The 18,725-nt window shown below is 40.5% G+C and overlaps 1 protein-coding gene and 1 long non-coding RNA gene across 3 annotated transcripts in view; both read right to left on the reverse strand.

Moving 5' to 3' along the window:
• Positions 1-1,280: 1,280 nt before the first annotated feature.
• The window catches only part of LOC127660825 (serine/threonine-protein kinase 32C), a 73,433-nt gene continuing 55,988 nt past the window's right edge, over positions 1,281-18,725 (reverse strand). The window contains exons 6-9 of the mRNA XM_052151258.1: positions 8,452-8,577; positions 6,529-6,657; positions 4,217-4,284; positions 1,281-1,508 (exon numbers count right to left, since the gene is read on the reverse strand). Of these exons, the coding sequence (XP_052007218.1) occupies positions 1,328-1,508; positions 4,217-4,284; positions 6,529-6,657; positions 8,452-8,577 (504 nt within the window). The 3' untranslated portion in view covers positions 1,281-1,327. The remainder of the gene's footprint in view (positions 1,509-4,216; positions 4,285-6,528; positions 6,658-8,451; positions 8,578-18,725) is intronic.
• On the reverse strand, positions 12,048-17,922 carry LOC127660832 (uncharacterized). 2 transcript variants are annotated; one of them, XR_007972697.1, is made up of 4 exons: positions 17,819-17,922; positions 15,926-16,011; positions 13,522-13,607; positions 12,048-12,231 (listed from the first exon to the last, which is right to left on the reverse strand). It is a non-coding gene; the product is annotated as an uncharacterized LOC127660832 (long non-coding RNA). The 2 variants fall into 2 exon arrangements; XR_007972698.1 differs by lacking the exon at positions 15,926-16,011.

Genomic DNA, 18,725 nt, shown 5'->3' on the forward strand with positions numbered 1-18,725 from the left:
AAGCCGGTTTCACTGCAGAGCGTTGCAAGAGTTTTCTTAGAAATTGCTATTTGCTCAGGTAGTTGCCTGGGCTTTTTCTTCCATCAGCTTGCACGATAAGATCTACTTTTGGTTATGACACATAAGCCGCTTTTCCACCATCGGCCCGAACAGTTTTCATCACAAAACCGTACCATTGTGTGCCGATCCGGGCCTGTTGGCACAATCCAAACATTTGAGCATTTGAGCGAGTACGCTATGGAGGATGATCGCATGGTCCAGTTTTTAGGACGGCTTTTTCCCCTGGTTTTACTCTGTGAATAGACACCCATGTCGGCGAGAGGTTTACCATCATGGCTTAATTAATTAGCATTATACCATTCAGCCAGCCAGGCCCAGGCACACTTAGATAGTTAGTTCATTAGCATTATGCCAATCAGCCAAGCAGGCCCAGGCACACATATAGATTTAGTTCATTAGCATTATGCCATTCTGCCAAGCAGGCCCAGGCACACATACATATTTAGTTCATTAGCATTATGCCATTCCGCCAAGCAGGCCCAGGCACACATAGCTAACACACACACACACACAAATGGTTCTTTAAAGCATGTTTGTCCTAGCAGCAGCGGTGTAGCAGATCTAGTCCGCCAAGACCAATAACCTATCAACATTTCATACCCACATTAAGATGCTAAATCTTTCCGAGAGCTGAACTAATGTAATTAACTTATGTTAACACTTACAACCTTATTGTAAAGTGTTAAAATCATGTCAAGTGTACAAATACTTTATATACAAAAACGTGGGAGTTGTGCCTCTAATGTTTAAAACAACAAGATTAGCGGTAGTTAGGGTTAAGATTTTAGTGGATCACTTTCTAGAGTCAGTCATCAGTTATTCAGCTGTTAGCTTACAGGCTACTAAACCGTTACACTGAGCAAGACACCAAATAAACAGTCTGTGTCTCACAAATTAACTAAACCAAAAATCCTAACATCAGTCATTATTTCCATTATTCAAATGTTAACATGTGAGCTCATTTTCAGGGTCATCGGACTCAAGCTTACAGTCTTACAATGCTGAATTGCCTCTAACATCTCTATTTTACTTCATGCTGAAGAGTTACAGTATGTTGCATAGAAGTTCAAACTTACTCTAGGAACAGAAGAACATTACTGAAACACTCATGAAGAAGGCTGAGAATTGTGTCGTGTTCACCTGTGTCGCGAGAAGGCATACAGGTCTGTCATGTCTCGCGTCAACGCGTTTCTCAGTGCCGTGTGGTATATGAGAGAATTTAAAGGCATAGTGAGCACGCCGTCACCGCTGAGGTCAACAAGGGGTGCTAGCAGCTTCCAGGAGACGAGCACACTGAACCGCACATGCTCAATTTGGAGGTCTCGGGTTCGATCTCAGGCTCTTCATCTTCTGTTCCTCCCTCAGCCTCTTCACCCTCCCCATCTGGATCTCCTTCAGCTCCCTCTCCGTCTGCTCCCATCCCGCCCTCCTCCTGACGGCGGTTTAACCTCGACACAAAAACAACAGTAGAGTTCATACCACACCAACAACAGCAACATGTGATGTCTTCATTTAATAATCTACTAATATAACCGTACCACACGTGACATACAAACCACACACACAGTCTAATACAGACACAGTTCAAATAATTCCCACAAAACTCGTTTTTTTTTATTTTCTCAAAAAATATGAGTGGTGTTAGGCTATGCAAAACTCACCATCACAATGCTGTTCTTAGTGGTTACTGGGGTGTTATTGTGGATTGGTGGTTGCTAAATGGTTGGGGTAATTTGCTGGGTTATTCTTAGGGTGTTAGGGGTGGTGTGTTTGCGAGGGTGTTGGGGAGGTTGCTAGGTGGTTGATAGGGTACTTGTGTGGTTGCTAGGAGGTTAAGGGTGTTTGCTAGGGTATTGGGGAGGTCGATAGGTGGTTGGGGGTGGTTGCTATGGTGTTGGGGTTGTTGGTATGTGGTCAGGAGTGGTGACTAGGGGGCTAGGGATTGCTCGTCGGTTTTTAGGGTGTTGGAAGTTGTTTTCTTGGGTGGTTGCTAGGTAGTTGTGAGTGGTTGCTAGGTGGTCTGGGGAGGTTTCTAGGGTGTTCTTGGTGGTTGGGAGTGGTTGCTAGGTGATTGGGGTGGTTGGGTGTGATTGCTCACTGGTTTCTAAGGTGTTGGGAGTGGTTTCTTGGGTGGTTGCTAGAGTCCTGGGTGTGGTTACTGGGGTGTTATTGTAGATGGGTGGTTGCTAAAGGGTTGGGGTAATTTGCTGGGTGATTCTTAGGGTGTTAGTAGTAGTTGCTAGTTGGTTAAATGTGGTTGCTATGGTGTTGGGGGAGGTGGCTAGGTGGTTGCAAGGTTGGAAGGGGAGGTTGCTAGGTGGTTGCTAGGGTATTAGAGGGGTGGATAGGTGGTTGCTAGGGTATTGGGGTGGTTGCTAGGTGGTTAATGGTGTTTGCTGGGGTGTTGGGGAGGTTGCTATGTGGTTGATGGTGTATGAGTGGGTGTTAATAGGTGGCTGTTAGGGTATTGGTTTGGTTGCTAGGAGGTTAAGGGTGTTTGCTAGGGTATTGGGGTTGTTGGTATGTGGTCGGGAGTGGTGACTAGGGGGCAAGGGATTGCTCGTCGGTTTTTAGGGTGTTGGAAGTTGTTTTCTTGGGTGGTTCTAGGTAGTTGTGAGTGGTTGCTAGGTGGTCTGGGGAGGTTTCTAGGGTGTTCTTGGTGGTTGGGAGTGGTTGCTAGGTGATTGGGGTGGTTGGGTGTGATTGCTCACTGGTTTCTAAGGTGTTGGGAGTGGATTCTTGGGTGGTTGCTAGAGTCCTGGGAATGGTTGCTGGGTGATTCTTAGGGTGTTAGTAGTGGTTGCTAGTTGGTTAAATGTGGTTGCTATGGTGTTGGGGGGAGGTGGCTAGGTGGTTGCTAGGTTGGAAGGGGAGGTTGCTAGGTGGTTGCTAGGGTATAGGACGGGTGAATAGGTGATTGCTAGGGTATTGGGGTGGTTGCTAGGTGGTTAAGGGTGTTTGCTAGGGTGTTGGGGAGGTTGCTATGTGGTTGATGGTGTATGAGTGGGTGTTAATAGGTGGCTTTTAGGATATTGGTGTGGTTGCTAGGAGGATAAGGGTATTGGGGAGATTGATAGGTGGTTGGGGGGGTGGTTGTTATGGTGTTGGGGTGGTTGCTAGGTGGTCGGGAGTGGTGGTTAGGAGTGATTGCTTGTCAGTTTTTAGGGTGTTGGAAATTGTTTTCTTGGGTTGTTAGCTGCTTGGTAGTGGTTGCTAGGTGATTGGGGTGGTTGGGTGTGATTGCTCACCAGTTTCAATGGTGTTGGGAATGGTTTCTTGGGTGGCTGCTAGAGCTTTAGAAGTGGTTTCTAGGGTGGTTGCTATGGTATTTGGGTAGTTGCTAGGTGGTTGGGAGTGGTTGCTAGGGTTTTGGGGTGGCTGCTAGGGTTTTGGGCTTGTTACTAGGTTGTTGTGAGTGATTGCTATGGCATTCTGGGTGGTTGCTAGGGTTTTAGAGTGGTTGCTAGATGGTTGTGAGTAGTTCCTATGGTGTTCTGGGTGTTTGCTAGGTGGTTGCTAGGATGCTGGGGCGGTTGCTAAGGTGTTGGGGGAGATCTGACTGGAGTCCCTCCTTCAATGTAAGTCTATGGGGTTTTTCAGGTGAAAATGGTGAGTGATTTGAGGAATCATTCATGTCAGTAACAGGACTTACACACTGACCATTTAATACTCACTGTTAAAGGGTTTGTTCAATCACTCATCGTAAGTATAAGCAATAGTAAAAGTGATGTGTGACTTAACAAAGACTACTAATAATCATCATTTGACACTGTATACAGCAGCAGATTCTGTGATGTGTAAAATAAACGTTCATGAATAATGTGTCAGTTTTAAATATAGCATCAGAAACGTAAATTACAGCGGAGAGCGAGCGAAAGAGGCAGGGCAGCAGTGTGTGCCGACACTGGTTAATAATAAATAAGGTAATAATTCAGAGCACGACTCAATGATATTTTTCCTCTCAGGAGAGAGACTATTACTGCGGAGTTTCACCATGGTAAATATGAGTTCACATTCAATCCACACACCAGCAGTGAAATAACAAGTGATAAAAATGCTTGATATCAAATCATTTTCAGTACATTTAAAGAGACACACTCCGTTAAAACCGACACTAGGGTTTGTAACAGCGCTATAGTGTTTGATGTAGTCTCACTTTTCACGGTTGAAGATCATGAACTCCTGCTGGACGACTTCAAGGCACTCCTGAAGATACTCGTTCTCCTGAGGTTGAAGAGCACAAAGACAAAATTAAGAAATGAGTGAATCAATCATGTAACTAGCAGTCAGACGGTGTTAACCTCCTACACCTTTAGTTCCCAGAGCAAAATCTTGTGTTGTTCTGCGGAGCTTCTTATCGGATGTTTGGAACCAAAAATAGCCTGGAGAATATGCAGGCCTGACAACAGCACTGAGAGCCTCATAATTTAATCATCCAGGTAATAATCCATCCACTCCTGCATCTACAGAGCACAATAGCTCATCTTCTGAGCGGAAAAATGGCAAGTACGTCTTTCAAATGAGTTTGTCTTCGTGGGCGGAACACAACAACATCCAGCACGTGTATTCTGACTCTTATGAACCGACTCTTTTTAGTGTCCTGCTATACGTCCCTGCCAACTATCAAACCAAACCTACACCCTTGGTTGGCAAAGCTTTTTAATATTTTTTGTCTGTAAACATGCACTAGATTAAATTCTTTGACTGTTGTGATGTATTGAGTTTTTAAAATGCGGTGTCAAGTTAAAAACAGTCAACTTAGGAGTCTGTGTATCTCTGCGTGTATTGACACTGACTATCACGTGATTGTTTGAATCCAGGGCGTGCGGAGTGACTCCAGTCAGGTCTCCTTAGCAACCAAATTGTCCCGGTTGCTAGGGAGGGTGGAGTCACATGGGGTAACCTCCTCGTGGTCGCTATAATGTGGTTCTCGCTCTCGGTGGGTCGTGTGGTGAGTGACTCCAGCCAGGTCTCCTTAGCAACCAAATTGGCCCGGTTGCTAGGGAGGGTAGAGTCACATGGGGTAACCTCCTCGTGGTTGCTATAATGTGGTTCTCGCTCTCGGTGGGTCGTGTGGTGAGTGACTCCAGCCAGGTCTCCTTAGCAACCAAATTGGCCCGGTTGCTAGGGAGGGTAGATTCACATGGGGTAACCTCCTCGTGGTTGCTATAATGTGGTTCTCGCTCTCGGAGGGGCGTCCTGAGTGACTCCAGCCAGGTCTCCTTAGCAACCAAATTGGCCCGGTTGCTAGGGAGGGTAGAGTCACATGGGGTAACCTCCTCGTGGTCACTATAATGTGGTTCTCGCTCTCGGTGGGGCGTGTGGTGAGTTGGACGTGGATGCCACGGAGAATAACGTGAAGCCTCCACACACGCTACATCTCCACGGTAACGCGCTCAACGTGTCACGTGATCAGATGCGTGGATTGACGGTCTCAGACGTGGAGGCAACTGAGATTCGTCCTCCGCCACCCGGATTGAGGCGAGTCAATACGCCACCACGAGGACTTAGAGCACATTGGGAATTGGCCGTTCCAACTGGGAAGAAAAAATAAATAAAAATCACAAATAAAAAAATTGACATTTTATGACAATCGTGCAAACGTTGGTAACGATAATCATGCTAAAGTCACTATTGGGGGTCTGAGTCTCTCAGCGAGTATTGACGCTGACTATTACACCTGGAGTCGCGAGTTTGAATCCAGGGTGTGCTGAGTGACTCCAGTCAGGTCTCCTTAGCAACCAAATTGGCCCGGTTGCTAGGGAGGGTAGAGTCACATGGGGTAACCTCCTCGTGGTCACTATAATGTGGTTCTCGCTCTCGGTGGGGCGTGTGGTGAGTTGTGTGTGGATGCCGCGGAGAATAGCATGAAGCCTCCACACGCGCTACGTCTCCATGGTAACACGCTCAACAAATCACGTGATAAGATGCGCGGATTGACGGTCTCAGACGTGGAGGCAACTGAGATTCGTCCTCCACCACCCGGATTGAGGCGAGTCACTACACCACCACGAGGACTTAGAGCACACTGTGAATTGGCCAAATTGGGGAGAAATTAAACAAAACAGTGAACTTTTAAAAATGTGTCTTGAGACGCCTGCATTTTATTCCATTTCGTTGTGCTTGTCTAGATTTGTTGAAAGCAAGAACAACATCATGTGTGAACGGCCCCTTACTGGAAGCTGAAAGCATTGTAAAATTATCCAAATGATTTCCAGCAGAACTTTGTAAATAATGGCTGTTCCCATTCTGTGGAAATATGAGTTGAGTTCTGCGCGCACGGATGTGTTTGATGGTCAAACTCAGAATAACAGTTTTGGCCTTTCGCCCTTCAGCGGCGTGACCAGCATGAGAATTAAACTCCAGAACAGAACAACATCATTCTCAAATGTCACACACAACTATAAACTCTTTTGAAGAGTATTTTTCGGCAGATATGAGGAAATGTGTGTTAGATGTGTCACTCACAGACTGTGAATCTTTGCTGTTGTCTCTCGATCTGTTTTTGGCGAGTCGTTTCTTCTTTTTGTGAAGCGGACGAGACTCCAGAATCATCTCTTCTAGTTCAAAGGTCGGGTCGCAATGCAGACGACCTTTCTGTGCACACACACAGCAGAAATACGACACGTTAAACACTATAGAGGAATGTTGCTCTGATAAGAGTGTGCACTAAATGCATTAAATAGAAATATAAGTGATATCATTTTTAAATAAATATAAATGTGCGTTAAGCAAATTGACAATTAACGTTTGTAAACTGACCCTTCTGTCAAACATGTTCAAACTCATGTATGTTTTATCCCCAAAACATTGTCCATATATATATATATATATATATGTTTAAATAATTAAAGCTCAACAATAGCATTAATATTAAGATTTAGCTGACTTCAGAGGACTTTGATAACTAATGTATCTTCAAACAGTCGTTAACAAAACAATCAACAAAATACAACTATCAAGTGAAACTGGCTCCGTGTCCATCATGGCTGTATGGGGAACAGTCATCATAATTTTGAAGTAAATGTGCTCCAAAATCTGAAAATCAGTGTGCAACTTTAAAAAATTTAAATAATGGTCAAATAAACTTTTTGGGGTTTTAAACTAAAATATGATGTTTTTACTTATAATTATTTTCTTAAAATGAATGGCTGAAAAAACATTTAGTCACTACTGAAATATTCATGTCAATACAGACACTGTCATCTGCTTCATTATTAGCTCATTTAAATTTGAGCTAATTTTATCTCATGATTATTAGGAAATAATAATACGCTTTGAACATTTGTACCTACATAAAACCATTTTTTTCCCCGTTTTCTCCCCAATGTGTAACGCCAAATTCCCAATGTGCTCTGAGTCCTCGTGGTGGTGTAGTGACTCGCCTCAATCCGGGTGGCGGAGGACGAATCTCAGTTGCCTCCACGTCTGAGACCGTCAAGATCATCAGATCACGTGACACGTTGAGCGTGTTACCGTGGAGACGTAGCGTGTGTGGAGACTTCACGCTATTCTCCGCGGCATCCACGCACAACTCGCCACACACCCCACTGAGAGCGAGAACCACATTATAGTGACCACAAGGAGGTTACCCCATGTGACTCTACCCCCCCTAGCAACCGGACCAATTTAGTTGCTAAGGAGACCTGGCTGGAGTCACTCAGCATGCCCTGGATTCAAACTCACGACTCCACGTGTGATAGTGAGCGTCAATACTCGCTGAGATACCCAGAAACCCCATTAAACATAATATTTTTTATTAAACACAAACAATTTTAAATTGCAGAGAATTTGTTCGGTAGTGATTATTCTTAAAGCTACACACTGATTTTTCAGATTTTAGGGCACATTGATTTTAAAATCATGGGATATAACTACTCACTATACGGACATCATGTACAAGGTTGCAGTCTCAGTTAGGGGTTTGGGTTTTGGGACGGCCACCTCCTAAGAGAAAGTACTTTATAAAGCATGTTTTTGTATACATGTATTTAGCTTATTATTATCTAAATGAGTGCTTTGGGTTTAAATAGATCATAACATATTCTTATGAAATTTCCAATATCTTAATCCATAATTTTTTTAATAGTTATTTTTATGCTTGTGCTACAATTTGAACTAATTCGGTAGTATGGCCCATACTTGTCTTGATACTCTATAGTCATTTTTGTTCATTGTGTGTCTCTGAATGCACATATAAGTATACAGGGTTCAACATTTCTCTTTTGCCTCTCATGTCAATGGCAGTGAATGGCTACTGGGTGAATTTAGATCATTCTTATGCAATTTCCAACTGGCCGAGTTAAAGTTGCAAATGTTCGCACACTTGGTGCTTGGTGAGTGATCATTTTGGATTGTGTGTTTGTTGTCACTAATTTAAGTTGATCTCACATTGGGAACAAAGCTGGGCTCCATCTTCTTCTCATACACATCGTCCCAGTTGACATCAGAGAGGTACAGAGCTGTCTGCATTTGAGCCAGACTACTGAAGCGATGCTCTGGTTTTACAGTTAATAACTACAGAACAAAACACAATAAAACAAGAGAGAATTAGTACATCAAATCCTAACCCTCTCTACCCCCCCCCCCCCAATAGAGAGTGTCAGAACAAACAACCAACCTTTACACCCACAGACACCATCAATAAACGTGTAGATTCTGTTAAATAGTCTTTAAAGTCATCATGAAACAGCATTCACAACCCATATTACTTCAGTAATGTGACACATTTCAAAGTGATCTTCAACAATAAAGAAAGGCGGGACTTGATTGTATCCATCAGGAATTAAATGGATTGTAAAAAGGGGGTTATTGGTGAGACAAGACGATAGTCCCGCCCCAAACTCATGCTATTGGTTGAGCGAATGTTGCTGTGTCGGGCAAATCAGGCCCACGAATCACCCATAAAAAAGCATACTACGAGTTGTCTCTGCATTTTAAACTGAGATAGGAGAAAGTATTTTAACATTAAAGAAACCTTAAAGACAGTAAATAGAAGTTACAACTTAAGTACAGTACTTAAGTAAAGTTTTTAAATATTTCAACTTTGAGTATATTCAGCATAAGAGAGAGTAAATGATGCGAGAATGATAATTTTTGGGTGAACTATCCTTTTAAGTACATTTAATATCAGTTCCTTTACTACTATTACTTTTTTCTCATGAGCTACTTGAATTAATGTGCATAAAAGGTATTTTTTACTGTTACTTAAATGTCAAAATTGGATACTTTGTACAACACTGCAGAAAAGCAACATTTCATTTGCCAATAAACTCCCATGAAATTAAATCTTTCCTCTCTACAGTGGAAAGAAAAAGTATGTGAACCATTTGGGATTAGCTGGTTTTCTGCATTTAGAGCAACCTGGAGTTAAGTGTCTTACTCAAGGACACAATGGTGGTGACTGTGGGGATCGAACCAGAGACCTTCTGATTAACAGTTATGTGCTTTAGCCCACTATGCCACCATCACCATGGCTTCCTTCATGATGTCCTGCCATGAACACATACCTGTTTAATGTTTTCTGTATATTAGACTCATGAATAGAGATGTTAACCAGTTCCAATGATTCCTTCAATCTTTATCTGTCACTCTAGTGTTCTTCTTTACCTCAATGATCATTTTGCGGTGTTCCCTTTGAGTCATCTTGTCTGGACGGCCACTTCTAGAGAGAGTACCTATAGTACTAAATCACCTCCATTTATAGACAGTTTGTCTAACTGTGGACAGATGAATATCTAACGGCCACTTCTAGAGAGAGTACCTATAGTCCTAAATCACCTCCATTTATAGACAGTTTGTCTAACTGTGGACAGATGAATATCTAACGGCCACTTCTAGAGAGAGTACTTATAGTACTAAATCATCTACATTTATAGACAGTTTGTCTAACTGTGGACAGATGAATATCTAACAGCCACTTCTAGTGAGAGTACTTATAGTACTAAATCATCTCCATTTATAGACAGTTTGTCTAACTGTGGACAGATGAATATCTAACGGCCACTTCTAGTGAGAGTACCTATAGTACTAAATCATCTCCATTTATAGACAGTTTGTCTAACTGTGGACAGATGAATATCTAACGGCCACTTCTAGAGAGAGTACTTATAGTACTAAATAATTTTCATTTATAGACAGTTTGTCTAACTGTGGACAGATGAACATCTAACGGCCACTTCTAGTGAGAGTACCTATAGTACTAAATCATCTCCATTTATAGACAGTTTGTCTAACTGTGGACAGATGAATATCTAACGGCCACTTCTAGTGAGAGTACCTATAGTACTAAATCACCTCCATTTATAGACAGTTTGTCTAACTGTGGACAGATGAATATCTAACGGCCACTTCTAGTGAGAGTACCTATAGTACTAAATCACCTCCATTTATAGACAGTTTGTCTAACTGTGGACAGATGAATATCTAACAGCCACTTCTAGTGAGAGTACCTATAGTACTAAATCATCTCCATTTATAGACAGTTTGTCTAACTGTGAACAGATGAATATCTAACGGCCACTTCTAGAGAGAGTACCTACAGTACTAAATCACCTCCATTTATAGACAGTTTGTCTAACTGTGGACAGATGAATATCTAACGGCCACTTTTAGTGAGAGTACTTATAGTACTAAATCATCTCCATTTATAGACAGTTTGTCTAACTGTGGACAGATGAATATCTAACGGCCACTTCTAGTGAGAGTACCTATAGTACTAAATCATCTCCATTTATAGACAGTTTGTCTAACTGTGGACAGATGAATATCTAACGGCCAATTCTAGTGAGAGTACCTATAGTACTAAATCACCTCCATTTATAGACAGTTTGTCTAACTGTGGACAGATGAATATCTAACGGCCACTTCTAGAGAGAGTACCTATAGTACTAAATCACCTCCATTTATAGACAGTTTGTCTCACTGTGGACAGATGTATATCAAACGGCCACTTCTAGAGAGAGTACCTATAGTACTAAATCATCTCCATGTATAGACAGTTTGTCTAACTGTGGACAGATGAATATCTAACGGCCACTTCTAGATAGAGTACCTATAGTACTAAATCACCTCCATTTATAGACAGTTTGTCTCACTGTGGACAGATGTATATCTAACGGCCACTTCTAGAGAGAGTACCTATAGTACTAAATCATCTCCATTTATAGACAGTTTGTCTATCTGTGGACAGATGAATATCTAACGGCCACTTCTAGAGAGAGTACATATAGTAATAAATCATCTCCATTTATAGACAGTTTGTCTAACTGTGGACAGATGAATATCTGACGGCCACTTCTAGTGAGAGTACCTATAGTACTAAATCATCTCCATTTATAGACAGTTTGTCTAACTGTGGACAGATGAATATCTAACGGCCACTTCTAGTGAGAGTACCTATAGTACTAAATCATCTCCATTTATAGACAGTTTGTCTATCTGTGGACAGATGAATATCTAACGGCCACTTCTAGAGAGAGTACCTATAGTACTAGATCATCTCCATTTATAGACAGTTTGTCTAACTCTGGATAGATGAATATCTAGCGGCCACTTCTAGAGAGAGTACCTATAGTACTAGATCACCTCCATTTATTGACAGTTTGTCTAACTGTGGACAGATGAATATCTAACGGCCACTTCTAGAGAGAGTACATATAGTAATAAATCATCTCCATTTATAGACAGTTTGTCTAACTGTGGACAGATGAATATCTGACGGCCACTTCTAGTGAGAGTACCTATAGTACTAAATCATCTCCATTTATAGACAGTTTGTCTAACTGTGGACAGATGAATATCTAACGGCCACTTCTAGTGAGAGTACCTATAGTACTAAATCATCTCCATTTATAGACAGTTTGTCTATCTGTGGACAGATGAATATCTAACGGCCACTTCTAGAGAGAGTACCTATAGTACTAGATCATCTCCATTTATAGACAGTTTGTCTAACTCTGGATAGATGAATATCTAGCGGCCACTTCTAGAGAGAGTACCTATAGTACTAGATCACCTCCATTTATTGACAGTTTGTCTAACTGTGGACAGATGAATATCTAACGGCCACTTCTGGAGAGAGTACCTATAGTACTAAATCACCTCCATTTATAGACAGTTTGTCTAACTGTGGACAGATGAATATCTAACGGCCACTTCTAGAGAGAGTACCTATAGTACTAAATCACCTCCATTTATAGACAGTTTGTCTCACTGTGGACAGATGTATATCTAACGGCCACTTCTAGAGAGAGTACCTATAGTACTAAATCACCTCCATTTATAGACAGTTTGTCTAACTGTGGACAGATGAATATCTAACGGACACTTCTAGTGAGAGTACCTATAGTACTAAATCATCTCCATTTATAGACAGTTTGTCTAACTGTGGACAGATGAATATCTAACGGCCACTTCTAGTGAGAGTACCTATAGTACTAAATCATCTCCATTTATAGACAGTTTGTCTAACTGTGGACAGTTGAATATCTAACGGCCACTTCTAGTGAGAGTACCTATAGTACTAAATCATCTCCATTTATAGACAGTTTGTCTAACTGTGGACAGATGAATATCTAACGGCCACTTCTAGTGAGAGTACCTATAGTACTAAATCATCTCCATTTATAGACAGTTTGTCTAACTGTGGACAGATGAATATCTAACGGCCAATTCTAGTGAGAGTACCTATAGTACTAAATCACCTCCATTTATAGACAGTTTGTCTAACTGTGGACAGATGAATATCTAACGGCCACTTCTAGAGAGAGTACCTATAGTACTAAATCACCTCCATTTATAGACAGTTTGTCTCACTGTGGACAGATGTATATCAAGCGGCCACTTCTAGAGAGAGCACCTATAGTACTAAATCATCTCCATTTATAGACAGTTTGTCTAACTGTGGACAGATGAATATCTAACGGCCACTTCTAGAGAGAGTACCTATAGTACTAAATCACCTCCATTTATAGACAGTTTGTCTCACTGTGGACAGATGTATATCTAACGGCCACTTCTAGAGAGAGTACCTATAGTACTAAATCATCTCCATTTATAGACAGTTTGTCTAACTGAGGACAGATGAATATCTGACGGCCACTTCTAGTGAGAGTACCTATAGTACTAAATCATCTCCATTTATAGACAGTTTGTCTAACTGTGGACAGATGAATATCTAACGGCCACTTCTAGTGAGAGTACCTATAGTACTAAATCATCTCCATTTATAGACAGTTTGTCTATCTGTGGACAGATGAATATCTAACGGCCACTTCTAGAGAGAGTACCTATAGCACTAGATCATCTCCATTTATAGACAGTTTGTCTAACTCTGGATAGATGAATATCTAGCGGCCACTTCTAGAGAGAGTACCTATAGTACTAGATCACCTCCATTTATTGACAGTTTGTCTAACTGTGGACAGATGAATATCTAACGGCCACTTCTGGAGAGAGTACCTATAGTACTAAATCACCTCCATTTATAGACAGTTTGTCTAACTGTGGACAGATGAATATCTAACGGCCACTTCTAGAGAGAGTACCTATAGTACTAAATCACCTCCATTTATAGACAGTTTGTCTCACTGTGGACAGATGTATATCTAACGGCCACTTCTAGAGAGAGTACCTATAGTACTAAATCATCTCCATTTATAGACAGTTTGTCTAACTGTGGACAGATGAATATCTTACGGACACTTCTAGTGAGAGTACCTATAGTACTAAATCATCTCCATTTATAGACAGTTTGTCTAACTGTGGACAGATGAATATCTAACGGCCACTTCTAGTGAGAGTACCTATAGTACTAAATCATTTCCATTTATAGACAGTTTGTCTAACTGTGGACATTTGAATATCTAACGGCCACTTCTAGTGAGAGTACCTATAGTACTAAATCATCTCCATTTATAGACAGTTTGTCTAACTGTGGACAGATGAATATCTAACGGCCACTTCTAGTGAGAGTACCTATAGTACTAAATCATCTCCATTTATAGACAGTTTGTCTAACTGTGGACAGATGAATATCTAACGGCCAATTCTAGTGAGAGTACCTATAGTACTAAATCATCTCCATTTATAGACAGTTTGTCTAACTGTGGACAGATGAATATCTAACGGCCACTTCTAGTGAGAGTACCTATAGTACTAAATCATCTCCATTTATAGACAGTTTGTCTATCTGTGGACAGATGAATATCTAACGGCCACTTCTAGAGAGAGTACATATAGTACTAAATCATCTCCATTTATAGACAGTTTGTCTAACTGTGGACAGATGAATATCTAACGGCCACTTCTAGTGAGAGTACCTATAGTACTAAATCATCTCCATTTATAGACAGTTTGTCTAACTGTGGACAGATGAATATCTAACGGCCACTTCTAGTGAGAGTACCTATAGTACTAAATCATCTCCATTTATAGACAGTTTGTCTAACTGTGGACAGATGAATATCTAACGGCCACTTCTAGAGAGAGTACCTATAGTACTAAATCATCTCCATTTATAGACAGTTTGTCTAACTGTGGACAGATGAATATCTAGCGGCCACTTCTAGAGAGAGTACCTATAGTACTAAATCATCTCCATTTATAGACAGTTTGTCTATCTGTGGACAGATGAATATCTAGCGGCCACTTCTAGAGAGAGTACCTATAGTACTAAATCATCTCCATTTATAAACAGTTTGTCTCACTGTGGACAGATGAATATCTAACAGCCACTTCTAGAGAGAGTACCTATAGTACTAAACCATCTCCATTTATAGACAGTTTGTCTCACTGTGGACAGATGAATATCTAAAGGCCACTTCTAGAGAGAGTACCTATAGTACTAAACCATCTCCATTTACAGTTTGTCCATCTGTGGACAGATGAATATCTAACGGCCACTTCTAGTGAGAGTACCTATAGTACTAAATCACCTCCATTTATAGACAGTTTGTCTCACTGTGGACAGATGTATATCTAACGGCCAATTCTAGAGAGAGTACCTATAGTACTAAATCATCTCCATTTATAGACAGTTTGTCTATCTGTGGACAGATGAATATCTAACGGCCACTTCTAGTGAAAGTACCTATAGTACTAAATCATCTTCATTTATAGACAGTTTGTCTAACTGTGGACAGATGAATATCTAACGGCCACTTCTAGAGAGAGTACCTATAGTACTAAATCACCTCCATTTATAGACAGTTTGTCTCACTGTGGACAGATGTATATCTAACGGCCACTTCTAGAGAGAGTACCTATAGTACTAAATCATCTCCATTTATAGACAGTTTGTCTAACTGTGGACAGATGAATATCTAACGGACACTTCTAGTGAGAGTACCTATAGTACTAAATCATCTCCATTTATAGACAGTTTGTCTATCTGTGGACAGATGAATATCTAACAGCCACTTCTAGAGAGAGTACCTATAGTACTAAATCATCTCCATTTATAGACAGTTTGTCTAACTGTGGACAGATGTATATCTAACGGCCACTTCTAGAGAGAGTACCTATAGTACTAAATCATCTCCATTTATAGACAGTTTGTCTATCTGTGGACAGATGAATATCTAACGGCCACTTCTAGTGAGAGTACCTATAGTACTAAGTCATCTTCATTTATAGACAGTTTGTCTAACTGTGGACAGATGAATATCTAACGGCCACTTCTAGAGAGAGTACCTATAGTACTAAATCATCTGCATTTATAGACAGTTTGTCTAACTGTGGACAGATGAATATCTAACGGCCACTTCTAGTGAGAGTACCTATAGTACTAATTCATCTCCATTTATAGACAGTTTGTCTATCTGTGAACAGATGAATATCTAACGGCCACTTCTAGTGAGAGTACCTATAGTACTAAATCACCTCCATTTATAGACAGTTTGTCTAACTGTGGACAGATGAATATCTAACGGCCACTTCTAGAGAGAGTACCTATAGTACTAAATCACCTCCATTTATAGACAGTTTGTCTCACTGTGGACAGATGTATATCTAACGGCCACTTCTAGAGAGAGTACCTATAGTACTAAATCATCTCCATTTATAGACAGTTTGTCTAACTGTGGACAGATGAATATCTAACGGACACTTCTAGTGAGAGTACCTATAGTACTAAATCATCTCCATTTATAGACAGTTTGTCTAACTGTGGACAGATGAATATCTAACGGCCACTTCTAATGAGAGTACATATAGTACTAAATCATCTCCATTTATAGACAGTTTGTCTAACTGTGGACAGATGAATATCTAACGGCCACTTCTAGTGAGAGTTCCTATAGTACTAAATCATCTCCATTTATAGACAGTTTGTCTAACTGTGGACAGATGAATATCTAACGGCCACTTCTAGTGAGAGTACCTATAGTACTAAATCATCTCCATTTATAGACAGTTTGTCTAACTGTGGACAGATGAATATCTAACGGCCACTTCTAGTGAGAGTACCTATAGTACTAAATCATCTCCATTTATAGACAGTTTGTCTATCTGTGGACAGATGAATATCTAACGGCCACTTCTAGAGAGAGTACCTATAGTACTAAATCATCTCCATTTATAGACAGTTTGTCTAACTGTGGACAGATGAATATCTAGCGGCCACTTCTAGAGAGAGTACCTATAGTACTAAATCATCTCCATTTATAGACAGTTTGTCTATCTGTGGACAGATGAATATCTAGCGGCCACTTCTAGAGAGAGTACCTATAGTACTAAATCATCTCCATTTATAGACAGTTTGTCTCACTGTGGACAGATGAATATCTAACGGCCACTTCTAGAGAGAGTACCTATAGTACTAAATCATCTCCATTTATAGACAGTTTGTCTAACTGTGGACAGAGTGAATATCTAGCGGCCACTTCTAGAGAGAGTACCTATAGTACTAAATCATCTCCATTTATAGACAGTTTGTCTCACTGTGGACAGATGAATATCTAACGGCCACTTCTAGAGAGAGTACCTATAGTACTAAATCATCTCCATTTATAGACAGTTTGTCTAACTGTGGACAGATGAATATCTAACGGCCACTTCTAGAGAGAGTACCTATAGTACTAAATCACCTCCATTTATAGACAGTTTGTCTCACTGTGGACAGATGTATATCTAACGGCCACTTCTAGAGAGAGTACCTATAGTACTAAATCATCTCCATTTATAGACAGTTTGTCTAACTGTGGACAGATGAATATCTAACGGACACTTCTAGTGAGAGTACCTATAGTACTAAATCATCTCCATTTATAGACAGTTTGTCTATCTGTGGACAGATGAATATCTAACGGCCACTTCTAGAGAGAGTACCTATAGTACTAAATCATCTCCATTTATAGACAGTTTGTCTAACTGTGGACAGATGTATATCTAACGGCCACTTCTAGAGAGAGTACCTATAGTACTAAATCATCTCCATTTATAGACAGTTTGTCTATCTATGGACAGATGAATATCTAACGGCCACTTCTAGTGAGAGTACCTATAGTACTAAGTCATCTTCATTTATAGACAGTTTGTCTAACTGTGGACAGATGAATATCTAACGGCCACTTCTAGAGAGAGTACCTATAGTACTAAATCATCTGCATTTATAGACAGTTTGTCTAACTGTGGACAGATGAATATCTAACGGCCACTTCTAGTGAGAGTACCTATAGTACTAATTCATCTCCATTTATAGACAGTTTGTCTATCTGTGAACAGATGAATATCTAACGGCCACTTCTAGTAAGAGTACCTATAGTACTAAATCACCTCCATTTATAGACAGTTTGTCTAACTGTGGACAGATGAATATCTAACGGCCACTTCTAGAGAGAGTACCTATAGTACTAAATCACCTCCATTTATAGACAGTTTGTCTCACTGTGGACAGATGTATATCTAACGGCCACTTCTAGAGAGAGTACCTATAGTACTAAATCACCTCCATTTATAGACAGTTTGTCTAACTGTGGACAGATGAATATCTAACGGACACTTCTAGTGAGAGTACCTATAGTACTAAATCATCTCCATTTATAGACAGTTTGTCTAACTGTGGACAGATGAATATCTAACGGCCACTTCTAATGAGAGTACATATAGTACTAAATCATCTCCATTTATAGACAGTTTGTCTAACTGTGGACAGATGAATATCTAACGGCCACTTCTAGTGAGAGTTCCTATAGTACTAAATCATCTCCATTTATAGACAGTTTGTCTAACTGTGGACAGATGAATATCTAACGGCCACTTCTAGTGAGAGTACCTATAGTACTAAATCATCTCCATTTATAGACAGTTTGTCTAACTGTGGACAGATGAATATCTAACGGCCACTTCTAGTGAGAGTACCTATAGTACTAAATCATCTCCATTTATAGACAGTTTGTCTATCTGTGGACAGATGAATATCTAACGGCCACTTCTAGAGAGAGTACCTATAGTACTAAATCATCTCCATTTATAGACAGTTTGTCTAACTGTGGATAGATGAATATCTAGCGGCCACTTCTAGAGAGAGTACCTATAGTACTAAATCATCTCCATTTATAGACAGTTTGTCTATCTGTGGACAGATGAATATCTAGCGGCCACTTCTAGAGAGAGTACCTATAGTACTAAATCATCTCCATTTATAGACAGTTTGTCTCACTGTG

The sequence above is a fragment of the Xyrauchen texanus genome, chromosome 20 (genome assembly GCF_025860055.1).
Source record: "Xyrauchen texanus isolate HMW12.3.18 chromosome 20, RBS_HiC_50CHRs, whole genome shotgun sequence".
NCBI lineage: Eukaryota > Metazoa > Chordata > Actinopteri > Cypriniformes > Catostomidae > Xyrauchen > Xyrauchen texanus.